This window comes from Mobula birostris, chromosome 10, assembly GCF_030028105.1.
Source record: "Mobula birostris isolate sMobBir1 chromosome 10, sMobBir1.hap1, whole genome shotgun sequence".
In the NCBI taxonomy this organism is placed as follows: domain Eukaryota; kingdom Metazoa; phylum Chordata; class Chondrichthyes; order Myliobatiformes; family Myliobatidae; genus Mobula; species Mobula birostris.
The window spans coordinates 1,813,394-1,840,349 of record NC_092379.1 but is presented as its reverse complement, the minus strand read 5'-3'; the positions used below and the strand labels follow the sequence as shown (position 1 = coordinate 1,840,349).

General features: G+C 44.9%; 1 protein-coding gene across 2 annotated transcripts in view; it reads right to left on the bottom strand.

Annotated features, from left to right (window-relative positions):
* LOC140203756 (synaptosomal-associated protein 25-like) overlaps positions 1–26,956 on the bottom strand; it is an 80,490-nt gene continuing 53,534 nt past the window's right edge. The window contains exons 5-8 of one of the 2 annotated variants that reach the window (XM_072269805.1): positions 20,439–20,556; positions 11,162–11,296; positions 7,545–7,689; positions 1–6,105 (exon numbers count right to left, since the gene is read on the bottom strand). In XM_072269805.1, coding sequence (XP_072125906.1) covers positions 6,037–6,105; positions 7,545–7,689; positions 11,162–11,296; positions 20,439–20,556 — 467 coding nt within the window. In that variant the 3' untranslated portion in view covers positions 1–6,036. Of the gene's footprint in view, positions 6,106–7,097; positions 7,690–11,161; positions 11,297–20,438; positions 20,557–26,956 lie in introns of those variants that run through there. The other variant, XM_072269804.1, reaches the window with a different exon arrangement.

Below are 26,956 nucleotides of genomic sequence, written 5' to 3'. Positions count from 1 at the left end.
TACACAGTAGTTAGAGGGCACCAAAAGTAAGATAACAGAAAAAGGATTTCAACAAACTAGGTTTAATTTTCTCATTGCTCATCAAAGTTGCTGCATATTCCTGATACAAAATGTAAGGCATGCATCACCCCAGATTTAATAAATGGCATCGTAACGTCTTCAAAACAAGTTCATAACGAAACATTCAAGTCAGGCAAAAACAAGACATGATTGACATTTCACCTGTGCCTGTGCAATTGTTGAAATGACAGTGCTGGTTACTTAACCTACATATCATCAAGACAATTAATTCACACATTTTTATTACAAAATGTTGGGGAACTAAACTTAATGAAGAAGTTTGCCATCGTTATCAATGTACTATGACAATGGTTTTTCCTGTTCTTGGAATTTTCCAGAGATATCAATGTACGTACTTTGTCCATCGTTCTTCCTGTTCTCATATTTCTGATATTATTACAAGATTAAACCATGACGTTTTATCGTTGGGGTGATACCGAGTTGCCTGCTAATAGCCGTGGTTATCGGAGATTCAACAAACAGCACATTGAAACGCCCTGATTGATAGCAATACACAACTTTCTAAACTGTTCCTTCTCATCTGAGAGCTGGCAATATTAAAGACAACTTCTTGATTTTATATATTCAATCCCACCCACGGTGACTACTACTTGTAGCAGGCTCTTAATAATAAGACCATAAGATGTAGGTGCAGGGTGAGGCCATTTGGTCCATTGAATCTGCTCTGTCATTTATTGATTCTGATTTCTTCTGCAACCCCCATTTTCCTGTTTTTCCTCATAATCCTTAACCCCTCCCCCCACCTTTACCAGTAGAGGCTCTATCAATCTCTGCCTTAAATACATCCAATGTTTTGGTCTCGGCTATGCTCTATGACAAATTCCTCAAATTGACAGATATTCCTCTTCATCACAGTTTTTAAGGGGTGTCTCTGTATTCTGAAGCTGTGCCCTTGGATCCTGGACTCTCATACTAATGGAGACATCCTCTCTACTCCCACTCTATCCAGGCCTTTCAGTATTTGGTGGGTTTCAATGAAATCCACCCTCATTGTTCTGAACTCGATTGAGTACAGGCACAGAGACGTCAAATACTCTCTGTAGCAGGGGTTCCCATCTGTTTTTATGCCAGTAAGCAAGAGGTCCGATGATCGCAGGTGTGGAGAGCCCTTGCGTTATAGGTTAAGCCTTTCATTCCTGGGATCTCTTTTGTGAACCTCAGTGGGAGTAGGCAGTTTAAATACTTCAGCACGGACTAGATGGGCTGAGGGGCCTGTTTCCGTGCTGTATTTTACTATCACTCTGTGACTTTATAACTCCTCTGGACCCTCTCTAGGGCCAGCATATTCTTCCTTTGATACGGGTCAAATAATGCTGCGTCTTACTCCCCTGAGCCACTCAAAGCTAAACTGAGTGAATCTTTCTCATTGCAATAAGCAATTCAACATGCAGATCTCACTTCAGGGTACTTGGGAGGCACATCAGTGTGGCAGAGGGGAAAACGGATTAGCCATGATGAAATGACAGAACAGACTTGATGGGCCGAATGGCCTAATTCTGCTCCTATATCTTGTGGTCTTACGGAATGAAAGCTTTCATGGACGTAATGTTTTTTTTCTCTCTGGTGTTGTGGAGACAAGGAGCTAAATCTCAGCCTATTCCCCGGTGACTTGAAGAGGTGCATTTTGGTGTACCTTGGGATGCTGGTGTGGACACCAATATCCATCTGAGGATTAACCCTCTATCTGCCATATGGGATTATAACTAGAGTCCAAAAAAAATCGCACTGTTAACCCTTGGGTTCGCAGCACAACTTAACAGGAGATTGTGAGCCAGCGGTCAAAGCAACAGACAAGGCAGAGATAACCAGTAACCAACAATAAAATGGAGAAAGAGTCCTCATTAACGGCCCTCAGCATCCAGACATGCTCTCCTCTCAGTGCTACCATCCCGAGGAGGTACAGGAGCCTGAAGCCACACACTCAGTATTTTAGGAACAGCTTCTTCTCCTTTGTCTTCAGGTTCCTGTAGAGTCTGTGAACCCATGAACGCTACCTCACCATTCCTCCTTTGAAGTATTTTTTATTATAAAATCATTTCTTACGTCTGCTAGCACAGAACAACCAATTACACGACATTGGTCAGTGATAATAAACCTGATTCTAAGGTAGAATTAGAGGCAAACTCCCTCTAAGTTTAGTTTTAAGGGTATAATTACAGGTCACGGCTGAGTGAAGACAGGGGTGGTGTGGCTCTGGGCTTGCGTGCAGCAGAGGGGTGCGACAGACACAGACACTGACATGCACCATCTACAAACACACGGTCTTGGTTGGTGGAAGAGGAGCTGGGGGGGTGTGGTGGGTGAGGTGTGGGGAGCAGCAACAAGCAGCCTGCTCACCACTACGTGACTGGCAGCAATACTGTGGGTAGATGGTGGGTGGGTGAGGTGGTGCAGAACAAGAAAAGCCTTTTACACTTTCACACCCATCGCATGCAGACGTTGGGCCGGGCCAGGCCAGCGAGCTGTGTGAGTGGGCTGGAGTTCGGGGCTCAGAGTCCGATGAGTTCGCAGGTAAGATTCCGTGACTGCAGAAACTATCAGGTCACAGTAAGACTGAGCCCACAACTCACTAAGCACTTAAAGAGACAATGCCTCTCTCCCCGTCTTATCACACAAGATTCACCTTCACTTCCCCAAAGCCCTGCTCCACTGTATGCAGGTGAGGCTGGGACTGAAGGGGTTAATTGGTATAGAAGGCCTTTTGTGCTCCGTTTATCTCTCAGAATTGGTTTGCCGTTCTCTAATATCGGAAACGTTTCTTAAAGGGGCAGCGTCAATTGATTTCCTCTGGACGTGTTCCTCCCCCACTGACATGCGGCTCCCCACTACCCAGAGCAGAAACAATACTAGTGAGAGGGAGACATAGGGAAGAGGATTTTCCTTAAGGGAGGCATCCAAGATTGGCTCCTAAATCTTTGGGATTAGCACAAAACACATTATTCCCAGTGAGATGTTTACCTAGAGGTAGGGGGCACTAGGACAGAGTGTCAGTGGGGGAGAGGCCAGATAATGAAGGAATGTGTCTTTTGAGAGGAGAGGGTGTGCTGAGTCAAGCAAGTGGAAGTCATCACATCTGTCCGAAATCTCCAATTACCCTCTCACCCCCAGGTACGCAGAAAATTTGGATGGAATGTCTTGAGTTGCGTTTCTGTGACTTACAGGATATAAAGCACAAAAGAAAAAAGCCTTGGATTTCGTCGCTTATTTACTGGAAAGCACACAAGGATTCAGAAAACCCCCATCCCTCATCAAAGGGCGGACAGTGAGGGAAAAGGCTCTCCCTTTCACATCAAACTCTGAAGTTGAATCCTGATAAACCTTAACCCAGATCCAGATTTTGGAATCTTCCAAAAAAACTAATCTTCTGGCATCAAACAAAGAATTGTTCAATACAACACAGTATTTATGGCATAAGTCACTAAGGTTTAACAGGGAGAGTACACAAGGCAAACAGTTCTGGAATGGCAGAGTAGAAATCTTGGGCACCTGCCAAAGGCAGACATCCCGGAGGAACAAAGCACTGTAGCTCAGTGCTTCAGCTGGTATCTATGGAGTTGATGCTTCAGGCTGTGACTCTTCACCTGGCTGGAAGGAAGGGGGAGACTGGCAGAATTAAAAAGGTGGAAAGAAGGGGTGGAGCATGAACTAGCAGGTGACAGGTGGATCCAGGTGAGGGTGTGATTGATCTCAGACACTGGGAGGTGACGGGTGGATCCAGGTGAGGGTGTGAATGATGTCAGACACTGGGAGGTGACGGGTGGATGCAGGTGAGGGTGTGAATGATGTCAGACACTGGGAGGTGACGGGTGGATCCAGGTGAGGGTGTGAATGATCTCAGACACTGGGAGGTGATGGGTGGATCCAGGTGAGGGTGTGATTGATTTCAGACACTGGGAGGTGACGGGTGGATCCAGGTGAGGGTGTGATTGATTTCAGACACTGGGAGGTGACAGGTGGATCCAGGTGAGGGTGTGATTGATTTCAGACACTGGGAGGTGACGGGTGGATCCAGGTGAGGGTGTGAATGATATCAGACACTGGGAGGTGACAGGTGGATCCAGGTGAGGGTGTGATTGATCTCAGACACTGGGAGGTGACGGGTGGATGCAGGTGAGGGTGTGAATGATGTCAGACACTGGGAGGTGACGGGTGGATCCAGGTGAGGGTGTGATTGATCTCAGACACTGGGAGGTGACAGGTGGATCCAGGTGAGGGTGTGATTGATTTCAGACACTGGGAGGTGACGGGTGGATCCAGGTGAGGGTGTGAATGATGTCGGACCCTGGGAGGTGATGGGTAAATGATCTCAGACACTGGGAGGTGACACATGGAGATAACAAAGGGTTGAAGCTGATGGAATCTGATAGGAGGAGGAAAATGGAATAACAGGAAGGAGTTGGGGAGGGGAACCGGTGGGAACAGTGTATGGGAGATGGGCAATTGGAGAGGGTGGAGGAGGGGAAGGCGATAAGGTAATGGTTGGGGTGGGAGGGGGAGGACTGGTGGATCAAGGGGCGAGAGAAGAAAAGAAAATAGAGTGAGCGCTTACTAGAAATTTAAGAATTCCACGTCCATGCACCCAGGCTGAAGAATGCCTATGCAGTCCCACTAACTCAGGGCTTCCCAACCTTGTTTGATGGTATTGGTGCACACGGTTGGGGAGCACTGCTCTACTTTTGTTTGGCCCTGATCTGACAATGGAGGCGGCCATGGACAGATATGTCGGTGAGGGAACGGGAAGTGGAATTGGGATGACTGGTCAGTTGACATCAAGGAGAAGGCATGGACACTCAATAAGCCAAATGGCCTTATCCTGCATTGAAAGTATTTTACCATTCCCTGTGATCGTTTTAATTGGATAAATACCAGCAAATTGAGCTGGAGGTACCCCAGTTACCAAGACAGTTTTGCAGAGTTGTGACGGTAGGAAAGCTACATCTCATTCTCAACCAGCACGAGTACAGGTCCATGGCTTATTTGGTTAATAGATCATAAGTGGCAAAATCTGACATTCAACACACACAGAATGCTGAAGGAATTCAGCAGGACTGGCAGTTTCTGTGGAGAAAAATAAGCAGTCAACGTTTCAGGCCAAGACCCTTCCTCAGGACTGCAAAGGAAGGGGGAAGGAGAGAGAAGAACATGGTGGGAGGAGGGGGAAGGAGCAGAAGCTGAGAGGTGTGTGGGGATGAAGTGAGAAGCTGGGATGTGACAGGTACCAAGGTGAAGGGCTGAAAAAGACCGTAAGATATAGGAGCAGAATTTGGCCATGTGGCCCATCGAAGCTGCTCTGCCGAGAAAGGAATCTAGTTGAAAACAGAGGATGATGGGAGAGAGGGAATAAGGAGAGGCAACAAACGGAGGTGGTGGGCAGGTGAGGAGAAGGGGTAAGAGGGGAGCCAGAATGGGGAATGGAAAAAAAGAGAAGGGGTTGAGAAATTACCAGAAGTTAGAGAAATCAATGTTCATGTCATCAGGCTGGAGGCTACCCAGACGGAATATGAGGTGTTGCTCCTCCAACCTGAGACTGGTCTCAGATCTGAAAGTCTGAGATTGAAGCCCTCTGGTTAGAGAGGGACGCTGGACCTGATTGTGTTTATTGAGATTCAACCGTACACACAGAGAGCTCACGTTTCATTTGACTATCAACACTTTATATTATAATATTACGTAGAAAGACTCAAACAGGAAAACTGCAGACAAGTACAAGGATTAAAAAACTAAATACACAATTTACTCTTTCAACAGGCAATAATACAAATCCACACTTAAAAAAATACACTTCCACAACTGGAACATCTTGCTACACTGAGAAATTACAAAATAAATCATAATGTACAGAGATGTTGAACCTCTCACTGCACAGGGAGTTGCCCTCCCGGGCCTCATAGATGCTGCAATGGATGATGGGTGAATTTGGCGGTGTGACAGGGTGGCCGAAGTTTCCTTTTCCCTTCAGCCACTCTCCAACATCTTGTTGGCATGTTTGTTGGCCTCATCAATACGAGCTTTGTTCATGTCACCCTGAGAACAGCAACACAGAGAGTTTAGCGCACATCGTGTGTACTCACACAATCTCTCCTCTCCTCAATTATCTCCTCCATCTCTTGGCCCGCCTCCGAAATTCCCTCAAAAGTGGTCAACTGCTTAAGTTCTGGCCAAAGTTCACTCTCCTCCACCTTCCTATGGGCCAGTTTGGAGAGTTTTACCATATTAAATCAGTCATAAAGGCCTTTCTATGTAGCCTGTGGTTATCCTTGTAGGGCAAGGATATGTCACATGATGGGACAGTTTTCTGGCCCCTGATTATTCTATGCCTGGGGTTACCAACCTGGGGTCAACTGGCCCCTTGCTTAATGGTATATAAAAAAAAAGGTTCTATAGAATAAGGCCATTCATCCCATCAAGGGGATGCTGCCTAGATTTAGAGGGGATGAGCTACAAAGATTCTGACTGTCTACTCTCTCTACCTCTTGCTATTTTATAAACTTCTCTCAGGCAGTGGGTATTAGTTGTATTTGTGTTTAATTGACGTTTCTCTTGTGAATGCTGCTTATCTGTTGCTATGTGCCTGGGATGCAGCTGCATCAGTATTCCTGTGGCTAAGGGTTTATTACCATCACATGCACTGAGATACCAGTCCATCTCAGGAAAAGCTCTCCTCACCACTGAGCACATCTACAGGGAGCGTTGTCACAGGAAAGCAGCATCCATCATCAGGGATGCCCACCACCCAGACCATGCTCTCTTCTCACTGCTGAGAAGAAGGAGGTACAGGAGCCTCTGGTCCCACACTACCAGATTCAGGAGCAGTTATTACTCTTCAATCATCAGGCTCAGGAACCAACATGGAGAACACTGAATTGATTCTACAACCTTTGGACTCGCTTTCCAAGGCTCTACAACTCATGTTCTTGATACTTATTAATTATTAATCTAGAAATAAAAGTTCCTAAAAAGTTTGAAGTATTTTGCAGATGATGTACATGGGTTAATTAGTTTTATTTGAACACACGAATGCACCTCTCATCCACTACAGGATGAACTCTTGACCTGATAACCTACCTTATCATGACTCCTGTGCTTTATCTGACTACCTGCACTGCACTTTCTCTATATCTGTGACGATATTCTGCATTCCGCTTTCTGTTTACTGCCTCAGTGTACTTATGCATGGAATGGTCTGTCTGTGTAGTTCACCAAGACAAGCTTTTCACTGTGTCTCAGTACACGGGACAACAACAAACCAGTTCCAATCGACCTCAGTTATAGTTACTGCCGGGCCAACCGTATGATATTCTTGTAGTCCTTCTGAAGTTCTCAAGCAGTCCACTGATTCCACCTCTAAAAAGACAGCCGTTTGAGATCTTCCAGCCTATGTTAGGTTTCTACGGTGTGGTGGAGGGCATGTCCTGTACACTGAACGCAGGACGCTCGGCCGGAAGAGAAGCGTCTACACTTACCTTGGTGACAATCCTGTCAATCTGAGCATTCTGGGAGCTGATCTCGTTGCCCATGTCAAGTGCCATGTGTCGTAGGTTACCAATGATGCTGCCCACCTGATCCAGGTTCTCCTCCATCTCATTCTCCCGAGCGTCATCTGTGACTCTGAGGTCAGAAAAATTGCATAAGGTAAACTGAAAATGCCTTTCAAATTCTAACCCTACGTCCCCGTTGTGAGAGGTGGAAATGGGCACGGCCAGCCAACAGAGCTGTATGGGTCCATCTCCTATACAGTAGATGCAATGGATTGCAAAAGCATTGATCAGTTCCAACCATACCACCCACTTCAGAGGACATAGGCGACGGGAGGTCATCGATGACTATGCTCTACTTGGGAGCTAAGGGCCCAAGTAAGTAAACTGAAAATGGGTCTTTACCAACAAGTGACTTCACCCAAATTACAGGCAACTCAAGGGAAGAATGGAAATCCCAACAGTGGTAAACTGGGCTAAGAGTTCAGGAGACTAACTGCTCTCAGATTTTTATTAATCATTACTTTATTCAATAAGAAAACTCCTTTAGTAACTAGAAACCGGATAACCAACATTTTCATTGCATTCATCAAATTCAAGATACTCATTTCTTATACACTCAGCTTATTAGGTACAACTGTACCTAATACGCCTTCCCCACCATGAGCACATCTACATGAAGCGTTGTCAGAGGAAAGGAGCATCATCCACGAGCAGGGACCCCCTCTCCCCCACCACCCAGGCCATGCTCTCTTCTCACTGATGGCATCAGGAAGAAGGTATAGAAGCCTCAGGATCCACACCACCAGGTTCAGGAACAGTTACTACCCCTCAACCATCCGGCTCCTGAACCAGCAGGGATAACTTCACTCAACTTCACTCACCCCAACACCAAACTGTTCCCACAACCTATGGACTCACTTTCAAGGATCTTTCATCTCATGTTCTCAATATTTATGGCTTACTTATTATTATTATTATTATTACTTCTTTTTTCCCCTCTTTCTTTTTGTATTTGCACAGTTCGTTGCCTTTTTAACCAATTCCCCCAGGATCAATAAAGTATGACTATGACTATGACTTTTGCACACTGATTGTTGTCCGTCTTGTTGGGTGCGATTTTTCATTGATTCTATTGTGCTCCTTGGATTTGTTGTGTATGCCAGCAAGAAAATTAATCTCAGGGTTGTACATGATGACATATATGTACTTTGAACTGTAAACATGCTCGTTAATGCCAATCATGTGGCAGCAGCTCGATGCATAAAAGCATACATACATGGTCAAGAGGTTCAGTTGTTGTTCAGACCAAACATCAGAATGGGGAAGAAAAGTGATCTAGATGGTTTTGACCAGGGAATGATTGTTGATGCCAGATGGGGTAGTGTGTAGAACAGCATTTCTGAACACACAACACGTCGAACTTTGAAGTGATGGGCTACTTCAGACCATGAACATACACCCAGTGGCCACTTTATTAGGTACAGGAGACATCAAATAAAGTGGCCACTGAGACCCATCAAAAGGACTGGAAAGGAAGAGGGAAGAATGCTCTCTCTTCTTCTCAGTTGTCTATCACCTCTCCTGGGTCCCCTCCTCCTTCCCTTCCACTCATGATCCACTCTCCTTTCCTATCAGATATCTTCTTCTCCAGCCCTTTACCTTTTCCGCCTATCACCTCCCTGCTGCTCACCTCAGCCCCCTTCCGCACCCACCTACTTTTCCCCTCCTCACCTGTCACCTGCCAGCTTGTACTCCTTCCGCTCCCCTCACCACCTTATTCTGGCACCTTGCCCTTTCCTTTCCAGCCCACTAATGCTGCCTGACCTCCTGAGCTCCTCCAGCATTTTGTGTATATTACTCTGGCCAAGAAGGTTCTCCAGCCATGCCCTACTCCTTCAGTGTCACCAAGAGGACATGGCCTCGATCATCAGGAGAAGATACTGGGGATGGATTAGGCACGTGATGAGAAGGGAGCCTAACCCCATCAACAAGATTACACTTCAGTGGACCCCTGGAGGGCAGAGAAGAGAACTTGGTGCCATACCATAGAGGCAGAAAGGACCCTGAACCACACCTGGTGCACAATAGAGAAGATGGCCAAAGACAGACAGAGATGGAGGACCTTCATTGATGACCTAAACACCATAAAACATAGAAAATAGGTGCAGGAGTAGGCCATTCGGCTCTTCGAACTTGCACCGCCATTCAGTACGATCATGGCTGATCATCCAACTCAGAACCCTGTACCAGCCTTCCCTCCATACCCCCGATCCCCTTAGCCACAAGGGCCATATCTAACTCCCTCTTAAATATAGCCAATGAACTGGCCTCAACTGTTTCCTGTGGCAGGGAATTCCACAGATTCACCACTCTCTGTGTGAAGAAGTTTTTCCTAATCTCGGTCCTAAAAGGCTTCCCCCTTATCCTCAAACTGTGACCCCTCGTTCTGGACTTCCCCAACATTGGGAACAATCTTCCTGCATCTAGCCTGTCCAATCCCTTTAGGATTTTATACGTTTCAATCAGATCCCCCCTCAATCTTCTAAATTCCAACGAGTACAAGCCCAGTTCATCCAGTCTTTCTTCATATGAAAGTCCTGCCATCCATCCCAGGAATCAATCAATCAATGACCAGCGGCGTCATTGGCAGTAAGTACGTACTTTGGATTTACTGCATCTACAGAACCCCTTGTGTTTATGATAGCGATTTCTTACGGGATTTCAGAGAAGTAACTGAAGCTGGGACAGTTGTACATTGAGACGATAGGAGTGAGGTTTAGTTCAGGGAGGAGCTTCCAGAGGCTGTGCCTGGAGACCTCTAATTGGTTGCATCTCATTGACACAATTCAGCGTTCTGAAGTCAGCGGTCAGCACGACGCTTTACAGTACCCGTGACCCGGGTTCATTTCCCGCCACTGTCTGTAAGGAGTTTGTACGTTCTCCCCGTGACCACATGGGTTTCCTCTGAGTTCTCCAGCTTTCTTCCACAGTCCAAAGGCTTACTGTTGGTAGACTGACTAGACATTGTAAATTATCCTGTGACTTGGCTAGGGTTTACTCAGGGGTTGCTGGCAGAGGCTGCTCCGTGCTGTATTTCAATAAATAAATAAATTTGAATAAACTAAACAGTTGTCAAAGTAAATAAGAGTTGTGAAAATAAAGAGTTAATGATTCAGACTCTGGAGCACCTTTGAGTTACTTGAATCAATGGCGACTAATCAATAATTATAATTGTCAGGCAACATCATTGCCTGATGTGTTCTTATCACCCACTTAATTTAATTCAAAGTTCAACATAAATTTATTATCAATGTACACGTGTATCACCATATACAACCCTGAGATTTGTTTTCCTACAGGCGTTTACAGGAAAATAAAGAATTGCATTAGAATTTATGAAAAAAACATACCAAAACAAAGACAAATTGTGCAATAACTGAATGAATGAATAGACAAATAAATAAATAATGCCAAGAACGCAAGCTGTAAATTCCTTGAAAGTGAGCCTGAAGATTTTTAGAATCAGTTCAGAGCTGAGGCGAGTAAAGCCAACTTCTCTGCCAGTAACATCCAGTCTCGGCCCTGTTTCCGAACCACCTTACCTGCGGATGTATCCACCACTCATTGCCATCTGCTCCCGGTCGTCCATCACTCGAGCTGGCTGGCTGGCCACCACACCGTCCTGGTTATTCCCCCACACCTTCTTGTAGGCTCCTCCAGCCTCAAAGTTCTTCAACCTTGAAGGAGGAAAGGGAAATTCAAAGAGCTGTTTGTCATGAGCCAGAACTGTTTGAAGCCAGTGCATGGCACATCTAATCTAGACACACAGGAGCTGGTTACACAAGACATCAGATACAGACACAATATCGAGCTGCTCTCTGTGCAACACCTTTCCACAAACACATCCAAGACATCTTCCTCTTTCATACGTTACGCCTGATGGTGTTGCGATGATGAAGCAGTTTGTTCAGCCCATATGGTTGTTTAATTAATAAATTATTACTTGCATGCGATGAGATGGCCATCTGGTTAAGGCGATGGGCTGTTAATACACTGTGCTCAGCACACATGGACTCAAATCCAACCCTCGTCGATCGAGGTCGTTTCAATTTCTGCTTATCGGAGTAAGTAAAATCAATGTTTTCGATCGGCACGGTAGCCCAGTAGATAGCGTAGTGCTTTACAGTGCCAGTGACCCAGGTTCAATTCCCACTGCTGCCAGTAAGGAGTTTGTACATTCTCGTCGTGACCGCGTAGGTTTCCCCCAGTTGCCCTGGTTTCTTCCCACATTCCAAGGTCATACGGGTTGGCTGATTAAATGTTGATTTGCGTGTATTTGGGTCGGTGCAGGCTCAGTGGGCCAGAAGGGCTTATGAATGTGCTGCATCTCTAAATAACAAAAATTAATTTTAAAATATGTTCTTGTTCATGCAAGTATCTAATCAGCCAATCATATAAGACTATAAGACCACAAGATATAGGAGGAGAATTAGGCCATTTGGCCCATCGAGTCTGCTCTGCCATTTCATCATGGCTGATCCAATCATCCTTTCAGCCCCAATCTTCTGTCTGCTCCCTGTATCCCTACATGCCCTGAACAATCAAGAATCTGTCAACTTCTGCTTTAAATATACATAAAGACTTGACTTCCACAGCTGCCTGTGACAATTAATTCCACAGATTCACCACTCCCTGACTAAAGAAATTCCTCTTCATCTCTGTTCTTAAAGGACACCCCTCTATTCTGAGATTGTGTCCTCTGGTTTTAGACTCTCCCACCTTAGGGAACATCCTCTCCACATCCACTCTATCAAGGCCTTTCACCACTGGATAGGTTTCAATGAGGTCATCCCTCATTCTTCTGAATTCCAGTGAGTACAGGCCCAGAGCCATCAAACACTCCTCAAGAATACAAGCCATTCAATCCTGGAATCATTTTCATAAACCTTCTTTGAACCCTCTCCAGTTTCAGTACATCCTTTCTAAGATTAAAAGCCCAAATCTGCTCACAATACTCCAAGTGAGGCTTCATCAGTGCTTTATAGAGAGTCTCAACATTATATGCTTTGTATTGTATTCTAGACCTCTTGAAATGAATGCTAACATCGCATTTGTCTTTCTCACCACAGACTAAACCTGCAAATTAACCTTTTGGGAATCCTGCACAAGGACTCCCAAATCCCTTTGCATTTCAGTTTTTTTAATATTTTCTCTCCATTTAGAAAATAGTCAACCCTTTCATTTCTTCTACCAAAGTGCATGACCATACACTTCCCAACTCTGCATTTGATCTGCCATTTCTTTACCCATTCTCCTAATCTTTCTAAGTCTTTCCCCTCTACTTCCTCAAAACTACCTACCTCTACAGTTACCTTCATATCTTCTGCAAACTTTGCAACAAAGCCATCAATTCCATTATCCAAATCGTCGACATATAACATAAAAAGAATCGGTCCCAACAAAGACCCTTGCGGAACACCATTAGTCATCGGCAGCTAGTCAGAAAAAGCTGCCTTTATTCCCACTCTTTGCCTCCTGCCAATCAGCCACTGCTTTATCCATGCCAGAACCTTTCCTGTAATACCATGAGCCCAAGCATGTTAAGCAGCCTCATGTGTGGCACCTTGTCAAAGGGCTTCTGAAAATATGGCAGCAACTCAATGCAAAAAAGCACGTGGACATGGTCAAGAGGTTCAGTTGTTTTTCAGACCAAACATCAGAATGGGGAAGAAATGTGATCTCAGTGAGATGACCGTGGAATGATTGTTGGTACCAGATAGGGTGGTTTGAGAATCTCAGAAACTGCTGATCTCCTGGGATTTTAAACACACAACAGTCTCTAGAATTTAAAGAGAATCGTGCGAAAAACAAAAAAAAAAATCCAGTGAGTGGGAGTTCTGTGGAGGAAAATGCCTTGTTAATGAGAGAGGTCAGGGGAGAATAGCCAGACTGGTTCAAGCTGACAGGAAGGTAATTGTAACTCAACCAACCACACATTACAACAGTGGTGTGCAGAAGAGCATCTCTAAATGCACAACATGTCAGACCTTGAAGTGGATGTGCTACAGCAGCAGAAGACCATGAATGTACACACACTGGCCATTTATTAGGTAGCTTCTATACCTAATAAATGCCACTGGGCATATATCCCAGCTTTACAGTGGTTTAAATTGGTACAAGGCAGTAGGTCTCGGGTTTATTGGTGGGTGGTATTCATTGGCTACATTGCCGGTGTAACAGGGACTACAGTCAACAGGCTAGAGATTGGAGGACTAATCACCATTCCGACTAGAAAGAGGGGAGTGTTGGGAAGTCAGGACAGTCTGTGCAAGTGCTCACACACGATCACGTTACAGAAGGTGCAGGGAACCTATAAACCTTAGCCAACACGGACAAACATCAGGGGAGAAACGGTGGAAGGGGGAGGAGAATACCTCGGTTTGCCCCTTTCAAGCAGAGTGGAGAAGGTCCTTACTCCGTGAGTTAGGGCCTCCCACCCGTCCTTGTTAAGTGCAATTCCTGAGAACACTAATGTTATGGAGTGAAGCAACACACAAAATGATGGATACTTCTATGGAGGTAAACGGACAGTTAACAGTTCAGATCAAAACTCTTCATCTGGTCTGACCCATCGGACTCAGTCCAGGCAAAGAATCCTGGCCCAAATGATCAACAGTCCACATCCCTCCATAGATGCTGCCCGACTTGCTGAGTTCTTCCAGTTTTGTGTTTTGCTGTAAATTCTGAACACTGCGGTCTCATGTGTTGGCCCTTGAGCGAACATGGATTTGATTAGTAGTATAGGGTGCTGTTACTTGCATTTCCTGCAGTTATCCCGCTGCTCTGCTCTCCAGTTTACTGAAGAGTGTCCCACACAGGGTCAGCGTGGATAACAGAGGGAGCACCAGCTGACCTTGTTCCCTGGAGTAGGTTTAGATAGGTCAGCACAATATTGTGGGCCGAAGGGCGTGTACTGTTCTGGGTTCTATATTAAGAAAAATCTCATTATTTAAAAGGACATTGTGCTGACGAGGTGATGACGCCTACAATCTACAAGAGCTGGCATCTCTGAAAGATAACACAGCAGAATTCTCTTGTCCACAGGGGCTGGGATTGAGTATACCTCTGAAACGTGGGACCCACCATGAGGAAATCTTTCACATAACCCACAAGCTGCACAAGAAGCTCTCCTGGCTGAGGGAAAGGACTGGGATCTCCCTCCAGGAGCAGTCAATGGCTGCCTGCCCTCAACAGGAACCAGCATTGCTGCAAAAACCAGTCAGAGACGTCACTGCAGTTCAGCAACACTTTGACCACTTTGCACTAAAATGTTCTAATTGTGTCCTTGCTTGTAAAAACTGCACATAATGAATGTTTTTATTTGCGAATACTGCCTCTCTGATGTGTGTTGCCTGTGATGCTGTGTCACGTTAGCAGGAGGCTAGCAGCATTGGCAATCGGCAGTGATGTTTATCTGCTTCTGAAGTCAGAGCTGTATCAGCTCCCTCACTCCTGTAGTTGTAGCATTGCCCAGAAATATCCAGCCCTTGCCTGAACCCCAATCATACACAAAATCAGATCAGACAGAGATAACCCAGTTTCCACATCCACAGTCCAGCTAACTCCAGGCATCCAGCTGTTACTTGGATGGTCCTGGGTGAACCAATGGGTTGAGATACATCTTCTGTAAGACCTTCTAAGACAGGCTGTATCTTTTCAGCTGTACCTCCTGCAAGATAGGCTGTATCTTTACAGAACATTAACAGCAGGATGTATGAGGCCAACTCTGTAGTAGCTGTACCCTCTGTAGCACATAGAGCTCCTTCCTCACCACATTGTAAATCCCCTCCCCCGGCCAACCTTGACCTCTGCTTCTTGCTGTGATGAACTTGCCTGCTCTGCTCTTCCCGTGACCGCATGTGTTTTCACCAGGAGCTCCCATTAATCCGCACATTCCAAAGGCACATGGATCAGCAGGTTAACTGGCTGTTGTAAATTGCTCCTAATGTGTGTGGGGGAGTCCTAGGATCTGTGGGGATGTCGGGAGAATGAAGTGGAATTGGAGTAGGGTTACTGTGATAGATGCTAGAAGCTGGCTGTATGACTAGGACCTGCCCACCCTTCATGTTCCAAGGGCTCTTCACAATGCACAAGTCACTACACTGCCTTCCAGACTGCAGCAGGCAGATGGCCAACTCAATCATCACGCAGGCCAAAGCACCAACCACGCAGAGAAACCATCTGCATTACCTGGAACCTTCAGCCGGGAGGAGCTGAGGAGACAGACTTCAGGTACACATAGAAATAACTCACCGAGTTCATCATAGGGGCCAATTACAGGACTTCAACACCAGAGTGGGGAGGATGCATGAAATGTTTTGGCACTAGAAAGGATGATACAGAGAGTTGATTACCCTTCTACTCCATGGGTCTAGAAGAGTTACCAACCCTGTAGATCACCCTGGAATCTCTCGGGTTTAATGATTCCTCTGTTGAGTTGCTTCTGGGAGGACAACTGAGGGATGTGTATTTTTCACATCTCTAAGCATTTCCATTTCATTGATCTAAAATGATACCAGATTGGGGCAGGGGCTGACTTGGGTGATGGCCAAGATTGTTTCTGCCGGGACTATTCACATACTGGAAGGGAAATCAATTATGGATAGGGCTAAGGTAGCCTTGTGAAGAGGGAACTCAAGCTTGAGGTTCTTGTGTGGAGATCTCCAAGGTTAATCCCAGGCAATGCTGCCAATCAGTTCACTCCTGGCTCAATCCCAATCTAATAACTCACCCCTTTCCCCTCTCTTTTCTCCTTGGCTTCCCTCTATCTTCTCCCTGCTACCTTTCCCAAGCCATTAACCCCCATCTCCCTGGCTGTCTACCTCACTGCCCATGTCCTCCAGCAATCTTCTCACATACTTTCCCACCAATTTAACCACTATATTTCCAATATGCTTCATTATTTTGGATAACACATACATATGTAAACAAAAATAATTCTTAACCAGATATGGTTAAGTGATTTGGATCAAAACTTGAGCCAATTGCCTGTCCATTCTTCATGAATGAGATGCTTCATGCACCTGAGGATGTTATATGAACAGGCCCAGACACTGCTCTTCTGCAGCAATGAGCACAGTACCGTTTGAAGACAGCAACTGAGAAGTGAAATGTGAAAGAACTGGATTGTAAATAAGCAAAGAGTGGAGGGTGCAAAAGAACCTGTAAAATTAGGATTAGACCATAGAGAAAGGAGCAGAATTCAGCCAAGTAGCCTACTGAGAATGCACCAACAATCATGGCTCTTTTTATTTTCGAATCCCACTTTCTCCCTTAACAATCATTAACCTATCAATCTCTACCTTAAATAAACCAAATGACTTGGCATCCATAGCTGTCTGTATCAATGAATTCCACAGATTCATCAACTCAGTTCTAAAGGGACATCCCTTGATTCAAAGTCTGTGCCCTCAGATCCTACACTTCTGTGCTAATGGAAACTGTCCTCTCCACACCCACTGTAACCAGTCCTTTCAGCATCCAGTGAGATCCCCTTTTCATTCTTCTAAACTCCAGCAAGTACAGGCCCAGAAACATCTAACACTTTCCAAAGATTAAACCATTCATTCCTGAGATCATTCTTGTAAACCTCCACTGGACCCTCTCCGAGGCCAGCACATCTTTCCCTAGATGGGGAGGGGGTGGGGGAGCTAAAACAGCTTTCAATGCTCCAAGTGAGGCCTGACAAACACCTTATAAAGCCTCAGTAATACTTCTTTGCTTTCATTCTGACTCTTTCAGAATTCAAGACTTGGAAGTATCTCCTAGGCACCCTTGCAAGAATGATAAACTAACATGTAGTACTCTGGATTGCGCCTTGAAAGAGTCTCTGCTCTGTAATCCACAAAATTGAGACCATGGTGACTCTCCATATCCCATGCCAGCTGGTAAATTGTGTATACCCCGCCGGGACAATGAAATAATTCATGTTACTATATTTTACCACTGGATCTCTTTGCCTGTGAAGAATCGTGATATCATTTTGGCATTAAATATTACTCAATGTTCAAGCTTTGACTGGTGGAGTGGAATTTGGAAATTAATTTAACTTCAAAAACAGGCTCCCTCAGTTGTCTCAGTGTGACTCTCCAGAGTTGACAGGACAAAGAAAAATCTGAAGGTACCTTCAGTTTGTAGCCTCTCTGTTGAAGGTCACATCTTCTGGTACTAACATATTCCTAGGTGGTTCTCACTGAGTGGGGCTATAACAGACTATCCTGCCAATGATTATGGGCACGTGGACAAGTGGTTAAGGCATTCAACTCGCGATCTGAAGGTCGTGAGTTTGAGCCCCAGCCGAGGCAACGTGTTGTGTCCTTGAGCAAGGCACTTAATCACACATTGCTCTGTGACGACACTGGTGCCAAGCTGTATGGATCCTAATGCCCTTCCCTTGGACAACATTGGTGTCATGGAGAGGGGAGACTTGCAGCATGGGCAACTGCTGATCTTCCATACAACCTTGCCCAGGCCTGCGCCCTGGAGAGTGAAGATTTTCCAGGCACAGATCCATGGTCTCGCAAGATTATTGATGACTGAATACAAAGCCCACCTCTCTCTCTCGCTTTCATTCCTATAATAAATCAGTAAGGGCAAACGCCTGAATGTTTTGTGTGTCTCCAGAACCTGGGGGTGGGGGGTGGGGGGTGGGGTCCCACACAATGTGCAATTTCTACGCAAACAGGGCCCGAGGTCAGGATTGAATGCATGTCTCTGGAGCTGTGCATCACGATGCTGCCCAAGGGAGGGGGAAATGTGACCTGGGGCTCCAAGAAGGCTTCGATCTGCAGAACCCAGTCATGGGTTCTGTGGCTTACCTTGTGCATGGCAACAAAGCTGCGTATCTCTGCAATTCCCATTTGCCTGAATTGGGCTCACCTCCCTCTTTTCCTCCAGGTGCTGCTTCATAAAGCCCCCTTTAAATTGTGCCATTATTAAAGTGTTGTCTTCTGAAGGTGCCTAACAACAGGGGCATCTCAATACCCCGAACAACTTTCCCCAGCAACTCTTGTTAAAAAAAAAAGCACAGTCATGGTCATTGTCAACCCCAGGTCCCACCTGGAAAACACACCTAACGTAAACACAATTCAGGCCAACTGAGTTTCCAGTGCCATTATCTAGCCCAGGAGTAACCATCGCTGGGATGCCAACAGACAGGAATAGTTTCATATCCACAACAGTGGGACAGTCAACACAACTCAACATTTCTAAACTCAATGATTCGCTCCTTTAACGGTTTGAATCAGAAAGTCAGCTCCAAAAGCTAACTAAATTCAGATGAATTTAGAACTGTAAAGGATAGTACAGGCTGTAAGGAGTTTGTACATGTGGATTATGTGGATATGTGAGGTTTCCTCCAGGTGTTCTGGTTTCTTCTCACAGTCTAAAGATGTACGGGTTAGTTGGTTAACTGGTCACATGGGTATAATGGGGGTGGGGAAGAGCAGCTCATTGAGTCAAAAGGGCCTGTTACCATGATGTATCTCTGAGTAAATCAATACAGTACAGTGAAAAAGTCTTGGGCACACTAGTTTTTTTGATATGGTTTCAAATGGTATGGCCTCCACAGAGCCCTGATCTCAACATCATCAAGGCTGCCTGGGATTACCTGGAGAGACGGCCAAAATCTGCAGAAGAACCGTGGAAAGTTCTCCAAGTTGCTTGGAACAACCCACCAGCAAATTTTCTAATAAAACTGCACCACAGTGTACCGAAGAGAACTGATACAGTTTTAAAGGTGTTCAGACCAAATGTTGATTTGATTTAGTTTTTTTTTACTGTTTACTGCTCTTTATACTGATTTTTTGTGATATTTAGAAATGTTTCATTTCATTATTTTTGAAAGCATCTTTCACCTTACAAATATTTTTAACATTTTTACTTCTGCACAGTACTGTAAATAAATTTAGTCCAGTGACCTCTTGTCCTCAACCTCTCTTCCAACACAAAATAGCCTTCTATAATCCAGTTTATCATTTTAAATACTTCTATCCAAACCTCCTCATTCTCCTATAGAGAGTGACAGTCCACCTAATCTTTAGGGAACCTTGGATGAGTGTCTTGGGGAACAAGGGAGCCACCAGCCTTGGTGGTATTGATGTTCGTTCCTACATTGGGTGGGTGTTCTATGAGTTTATATCAGGGGTTCCCAACCTTTTTTTTTCATGCCTTGGACCAATACCATTAAGCAAGGGCTCTATGGACTGCAGGCTGGGAACCCCTGGTGTAGATGGAACCGTGCTCTCTCAGCAAGCAGCATGCAGGCAGGCAGGCGGCCTCTGGGACCGACAGTTGGCACCTACTTATTGCAGGGGCAGGAACAAAGACCACAGCATTTGCCCAGATCCGACAGATTTTTTTCTGCTTCTTTCATGTCCTTATTGATCTGATCCATTCCCTCTTCAATCCTCTCCAATTGCTCTGAATGAGGAAGATAGTTAGTTTCCACAGACAATGACAACATGCAAGCAAGGGGTTGCTGGAGCCCCAGACTGATTGGGATTGAACCGGCTCTCGCAACGTGGCTACAGGTGGGTTTTGGGCCATTAGAGATTTATAGCACTTTAGACCGCTCCCAATCAGCATGGGACACCCTCAACCCTCTAAAGCAGGGATTCCCAGCAGCCCCCTTGCTCATGGTATTGATCCATGGCATGAAAAAGTTTGGGAACCCCTGCTCTAAAGAAACAGTGAAGCCAAAGGAGAACCAGACACACGAAAAACCCAGCGAGACATTGACACAGGAATTTGTCACAATAACCCTGAACTCAATGCTCCCCAGTGCCAGCCCAGAAATGCCTTTACTCTGCCAGTACCTACTTGGCGCAGGGGCAAACGCAAAGGCCACAGCATTTTGCCATGTCTGATAAATTTTTCTCTGCCTCCTTCATGTCTTGGTTGATCTGGTCCATGCCTTCCTCAACACGGTCAAGTTGTTCTGGTTAGAACAGAAGCAAAGGATTTGAGTTCAGGAGAGAGAATCATCATAAACGTGGTCGGAGAGGTTTTGCAAATTCACTGAGACAGATGCAGGGAGTTTGCTGAGGCTGGTGAAGAACTACTTGTTATCCTTTAAACCTGAGTGTCTTGGAGAGATGATTAATGTGCAGCTCATCCATATAGGGACAAAAGCAACATCATTTCACCTGGAGCAGCACACTGCAGGAACCCAGCAACTCAGGCAGCATCTGCGGATGGGAATAAATAGCTGACGCAGATCAGGGAGCTGCTTCATCAAGTCCCTTCGCTGAGTCTGCCCGCAAAAGGCAGAGCTCCTGACGGCCATTCAGCCATCCATTCCCATTCCGACACGCCCATCTATTCCCATTCCGACACGTCCATCCATTCCCATTCGGACACGCCCATCCATTCCCATTCCGACACGTCCATCCATTCCCATTCCGACACGCCCATCCATTCCCATTCCGACACGCCCATCCATTCCCATTCCGACACGTCCATCCATTCCCATTCCGATACGTCCATCCACTGCCTCCTCCACCACAATGAAGTCAAACTCAGCTTGGAGGAGCAACACCTCGTATTCCATCTGGGTAGCCTCCAACCTGGTATGAACATCAATTACTCCAACTTCTGGTATTCCCTCCTCTCTCTCTCTCTATTCCCCTCTCTGGTTACCCACTCACTTATCCCTCATCAAAGTTCAATATAAATTTATCATCAGAGTATGTATATGTCACTATATACTACATTGAGATTTGATTTCTTGCAGGTTTTTACAGGAAAATAAAGAAATACAACAGAATTTATGAGAAACTATAGATAGCAAATACTGAAAGCTATTGGCATGCTGGCCTTCATAACAAGGGGAATTGAGTATAAGAGCAAAGAGGTCCTTCTGCAGCTGTACAGGGCCCTGGTGGGACCACACCTGGAGTACTGTGTGCAGTTTTGGTCTCCAAATTTGAGGAAGGACACTCTTGCTATTGAGGGAGTGCAGCGTAGGTTCACAAGGTTAATTCCCGGGATGGCGGGACTGTCATATATATCGAAAGATTGGAGCGTCTGGGCTTGTATACTCTGGAATTTAGAAGGCTGAGAGGGGATCTTATTGAAAGATATAAGATTATTAAGGGATTGGACACACTGGAGGCAGGAAGCATGTTCCCGCTGATGGGTGAGTCCAGAACCAAAGGCCACAGTTTAAGAATAAGGGGTAGGCCATTTAGAACGGTGTTGAGGAAAAACTTTTTCTGCTTTAGATTTATTAGCACAATTTAGTCTTTTTTCAGGTTATAAGTTAAATCTCAGTAAGAGTGAACTTTTCCCGATTAATAAGCAAGTTCCCTTATATCAGAACCTCCTGTTTAAATTGGTTAATAACCATTTTTCATATCTTGGGATTAAAATTACCTGTAAACATAAGGATTTATTTAAGACTAATTTCCTACCCTTAATTGATCACATTACTCAACTTTCATTTAAATGGTTTGCACTTTATTTAACTTTGATTGGTCGTATTAATGCTGTTAAGATGTTTATTCTGCCAAAATTTTTATATGTATTTCAGGCACTACCGATTTTTGTTCCCAAATCCTTTTTTGATAAAGTTGACTCTAAAATTTCTTCATTTATTTGGCAAAATAAAAACCCGAGATTGGGTAAAATACATCTACAGAAAGTTAAGAGAGATGGAGGTTTCGCATTACCTAACTTTAGATTCTATTATTGGGCAATTAATATTCGACATATGAAATTTTGGTTACTTGATCAAGATACACTATCCATTCCTCAATGGGTAGTATTGGAATTACAATCTGCTCAAGGTTATGCACTTGGCTCCATTTTAGGTTCTTCTCTTCCTTTTGATTTGAAACGCCGGAAACTGGTTTGTAACCCGATAGTTAAATATACCTTACGTATTTGGTTTCAATTCCGAAAATTTTTCGATCTTAATCAATTTGGGCTTGCGATTCCTATTTTAGGCAACGTATTCTTTTCTCCCTCTTCCACGGACCGTGCCTTTCAAATTTGGAAGACTAATGGTATATCACGGTTTTTGGACTTATTTTTAGATGGTTCCCTTATGTCTTTTGAGCAATTATCTAACAAATATAACTTACCAAGAATACATTTTTTTAGATATCTCCAAGTTAGAAATTTCCTAAGTACTATACTCTCTTCTTTTCCGACGTTACCTCCTACATATATTTTAGATACTATAATTAACCTTAATCCATGTCAGAAACGTGTAACGGCTATTATTTATAATACTATTATGAAACTTAGGAAAGCTCCATTCGATAAGATTAGGTCAGATTGGGAAAAGGAATTGGGCTTTATTATCTCGGCGGATGACTGGGCGCATATTTTACAACTAGTCAATACTTCCTCTATCTGTTCCAAACATTCCCTAATTCTATTTAAAGTTGTTCATAGAGCACATATGTCTAAAGATAAATTAGCTCGTTTTTATTCTCATATTAACCCTCATTGTCATGGGGAGATAGCCTCCTTAACTCATATGTTTTGGTCCTGTCCTACTTTGGAAACTTTTTGGAAAGACATTTTTAATATTATTTCAAAGGTATTGAATATAGATATTTCTCCCCATCCTATTACTGCTATCTTTGGATTACCTAAAATTTCCAGTAATCTTTCCCCTTCAGCCCGTAGAATGATTGCATTTCTTACTTTAATGGCGAAAAGATGTATTTTACAACATTGGAAGGAGATTAATGCCCCAACTATGTTCTTTTGGTTTTCTCAGATGATACTATGTTTAAATTTGGAGAAAATCAGAATTTGAACAGACCTGGAGATCTTTTATTCAACATTTTCATTGAATGTATTTTTTTTTCTCTTTGCCCATATTTACATTCCCTTCTTGCTTTTTTAACTGTTTTTAATGGAGGTCGGGTTTGAGGACGTGATTGTTTTACTTTGTTTAAGTCTACTTGATACCTAGTTAGCCCATTGCTTTGCTTTGCTTTTTAGATTAGTTGCACAGTGGGTTTTTTTGGGGTTTTTTCTTCTCTTTATTCATATGTATGGAAAATTAGTATACTATTATATTACCCTGTTATTTTATATCTAAACTGCACTGTTTGTACTAACTTTTTTTTGTGTATTAATATCTCTTGCAGATTTATATTGTAACAGTGTATTAGTGTCTGCTTTCAAGAAAGAGATGGAAGATAGTGGAATCAACGGTTATGAGGAGAAGGCAGGAACTGGATATTGATTGTGGATGATCAGCCATGATCACAGTGAATGGTGATGCTGGCTCGAAGGGCCGAATGGCCTACTCCTGCACCTATTGTCTATTGATGACTAATCAATCTGCCCATCACCTCCCTCTGCTGCACCTCTTTGCCCTTCTTCCATGGTCCTCGTTCCTCTCCAATCAGATTCCTCCTTCTTCAGCCCTTTATCTCTTGCAACTACCCCCTCCCAGCTTCTTATTTCATTCTCTCTTTGCCCACCCACCCACCTTCCCCCTGACCTGATCTCACCCCCACCTTCTTATTCTGGCTTCTGCCCCCTTCCTTTCCAGTCCTGATGAAGGGTTTAACCGCCCAGAACATCAACTGTTCATTCCCCTCTATAGATGGTGCTTGACCTGCTGAGTTCCTCCAGCACTTTGTGAGTGTTGATCTGCTGAATCTCCTGTGATTAGAATTTCACCTGGGTCTGTCCTGTTCTCCATTTCAGATACACACAATCTGGCCAGACTCCAGAACGTGCCTCGTGTCAGTATTTTACCTGACTCTCCCAGATTCAATTTTCATTACTCTAGTCACCACACTTGATTTTTTTATGTCATTTGTTCAGCCTTGTTGTCCACCTTCACCCATTCATTCTCTCAGCCTCAAACTACCGTCAGTTTTCACTCTAGTTTCAGTGAAACATTACAGACCCCAGGAGCGATCTCCAGGAGGAGCTCAGCGGGTCGGGCAGCCCCTGGTGGGGGTCAGGAACTGGCAACATCCTACCGCAGGTTTAAACGCCTGACCCACCCACACATACCTACAGACAAGTTTGGGATACCAGTGGGATGGATACTGATGGACTTCTCGGCTTCTGTGGAGCTTCTGTCTGGTAAGAAAGAGGCATTTCTGCGAGCCTATTCCCCATTCGCTCCCCCGCCCTGAGCTACAGTTGGGGTGGTGTTGAGTCCGGCAGAGCCGGGAGCTCTGAGTGGACCCATTCACGGAGTCAGTGACACCAGCCAGAGGCTGCTCTCTCCGTGCCTGCTCGTTCTCCCAACACCGCTGTCTCTGTAATCATCTTCCACACGCTGCTTGTACAGGCTTTGTAATTGATGAGAAATTCTCAGGAAGGGAACACCGTTTCATCTGGGGACTGCCTGCAATCCTTTCTCTACTGCCTCGACTACTAAGTATCTCCAGCATATCCTCCTTTATTTAAGACTTCCAACACCTGCAGTATGCTGCTTTCATCTCCTTCTTCATGGAGGGTCTTTGCATGAAAGTCACCTACAGCTGGTCAGGACTGGGTGGTCAGTGCAGGCCCCTGTGATTGGCCTCAGCCTCCGCCATCCATTTCAGCTAGTGACAGACACTCAGAGGATCTACAATCTAATTACAAACACACACAGCTCCAGTGACCGGAGTCTGATCCTAACCTCCGATTTTGTCTGTGCAGAGTTTGCACGTTCGCCCTCTGAGTTTCAGAGTTCCTCCCACATCTCAAAGGCACACAGTTCAATAGCTTAATGCAATTTGCTCTTAGTAGGCGGGTGGTTGAATCTGGGAGGGGTTGGTGAGGATGTGGAGCACACACAAAATGCTGGAGGAACTCAGCAGGTCAGGCAGCATCTATGGAAATGATTCAACAGTCAGTGCTTTGGGCCGAGACCCTTCAACTGGACTGGAAAGGCAGGGGATGGTGCCAGAATAAAAAAGGTGGGGGGAGGGGAAGGAGGGTAGTTAGAAGGTGATAGGTGAAGCCACTTACTTGGGTTGAAAAGGTCAAAGGACTGGAGAGGAAGGAATCTGACAGGAGAGGAGCGTGGACCAAAGGAGAAAGGGACCCAGTGGAAGGGGAGGGGAAGGGGAGGAGAGTAAGAGGCCAGGGTGGGGAATAGATGAAGAGTGGAGGGGGAAGGGGGAAGGGCTGAAAGGCCTGTTTCTATGCTGCTTTAGTCCCAAGTGCTCCAGTTTCCTCCTGCACCCCACCGACATGGGGTCGGGAAGCTGGCTGGCGGTGACAGGAGAGTCAGTGCAGAGCTGATGAGTGTGTGAGAGAGGATCTGCTACAGGAGGATGAAATGGAGAAAAGCAGGTGACGGAATGACTGTGGGTTGGCATCGATTCAATGGGACAAACAGTCACCATATAGGTGACAAGACAGCACAACGTTGGGTACAACACATCATACCGTGCCAGCAATTGTGACCGGGGATCAGGTCCCACCACTGCCTGTAAGGAGTCTGTACATTCCCCCTGTGACCGAGTGGGTTTCCTCGAGGTGTTCTGGTTTCCCCACAGACCAAGACATGTGGGTTAGCATCAGTAAACTGTGTGCATGCTATGGTGACACTTGTGGGCTGCCCCCAGACTGTGTTGGTCATTGATGTAAACAACATATTTCACACATGTTCTGATGTACGTGTGATGGATAAAGTTAATCTTTCATCTTTCTGTTTAAAATACAGAGTGCTGGACAACTGGCTTTGCATTGTTCAGGTTAAACTCACAACCTGAACTGAGCCGTCACGGGTGATATTGAATACTGTCCATGGGGAGAGAGTTACCCTTTAACCCAAGAGATTCTGCAGATGCTGGAAATTCCGAGTAACACACACAAAATGCTGGAGGAACACAGCAGGTCAGGCAGCATCTATGGAGAGGAGTAAAGAGGTGATGTTTCAAGCCAAGACCCTTCATTAGGACTAATTCTACAAAAAGGAGTGGATTCAGCCCAGTAGATCACAGGTAAAGCCCTCCCAACCATTGAGCACATCTACATGAAACACTGTCATAGGAAAGCAGCACCTATCATCAAAGATCTTCACCACCTAGGCCATGCTTTTTTCTCGCGGCTTCCAATCAGGTAAAACGTACAAGAGCCTCAGGACTCGCACCACCAAGTTCAGGAACAGTTACTACCCCACAACCATCAGGCTCTTGAACAAAAAGAATAACTACACTCATCTATTGAGAAGTTCCCACAACAAATGATCGTACTTTAAGGACTCTTTATCTTGTATTTCGTGCTCTTGTTATTTATTGCTGTTTATTTATATTTTCATTTACACGGTGGCATTGGACGATAATTTTGAAATCCTTCATTTTAATCTGTCTGTTATATTTTTATTAATAGTAAAACAACGATTAATGCAAAAATACAAA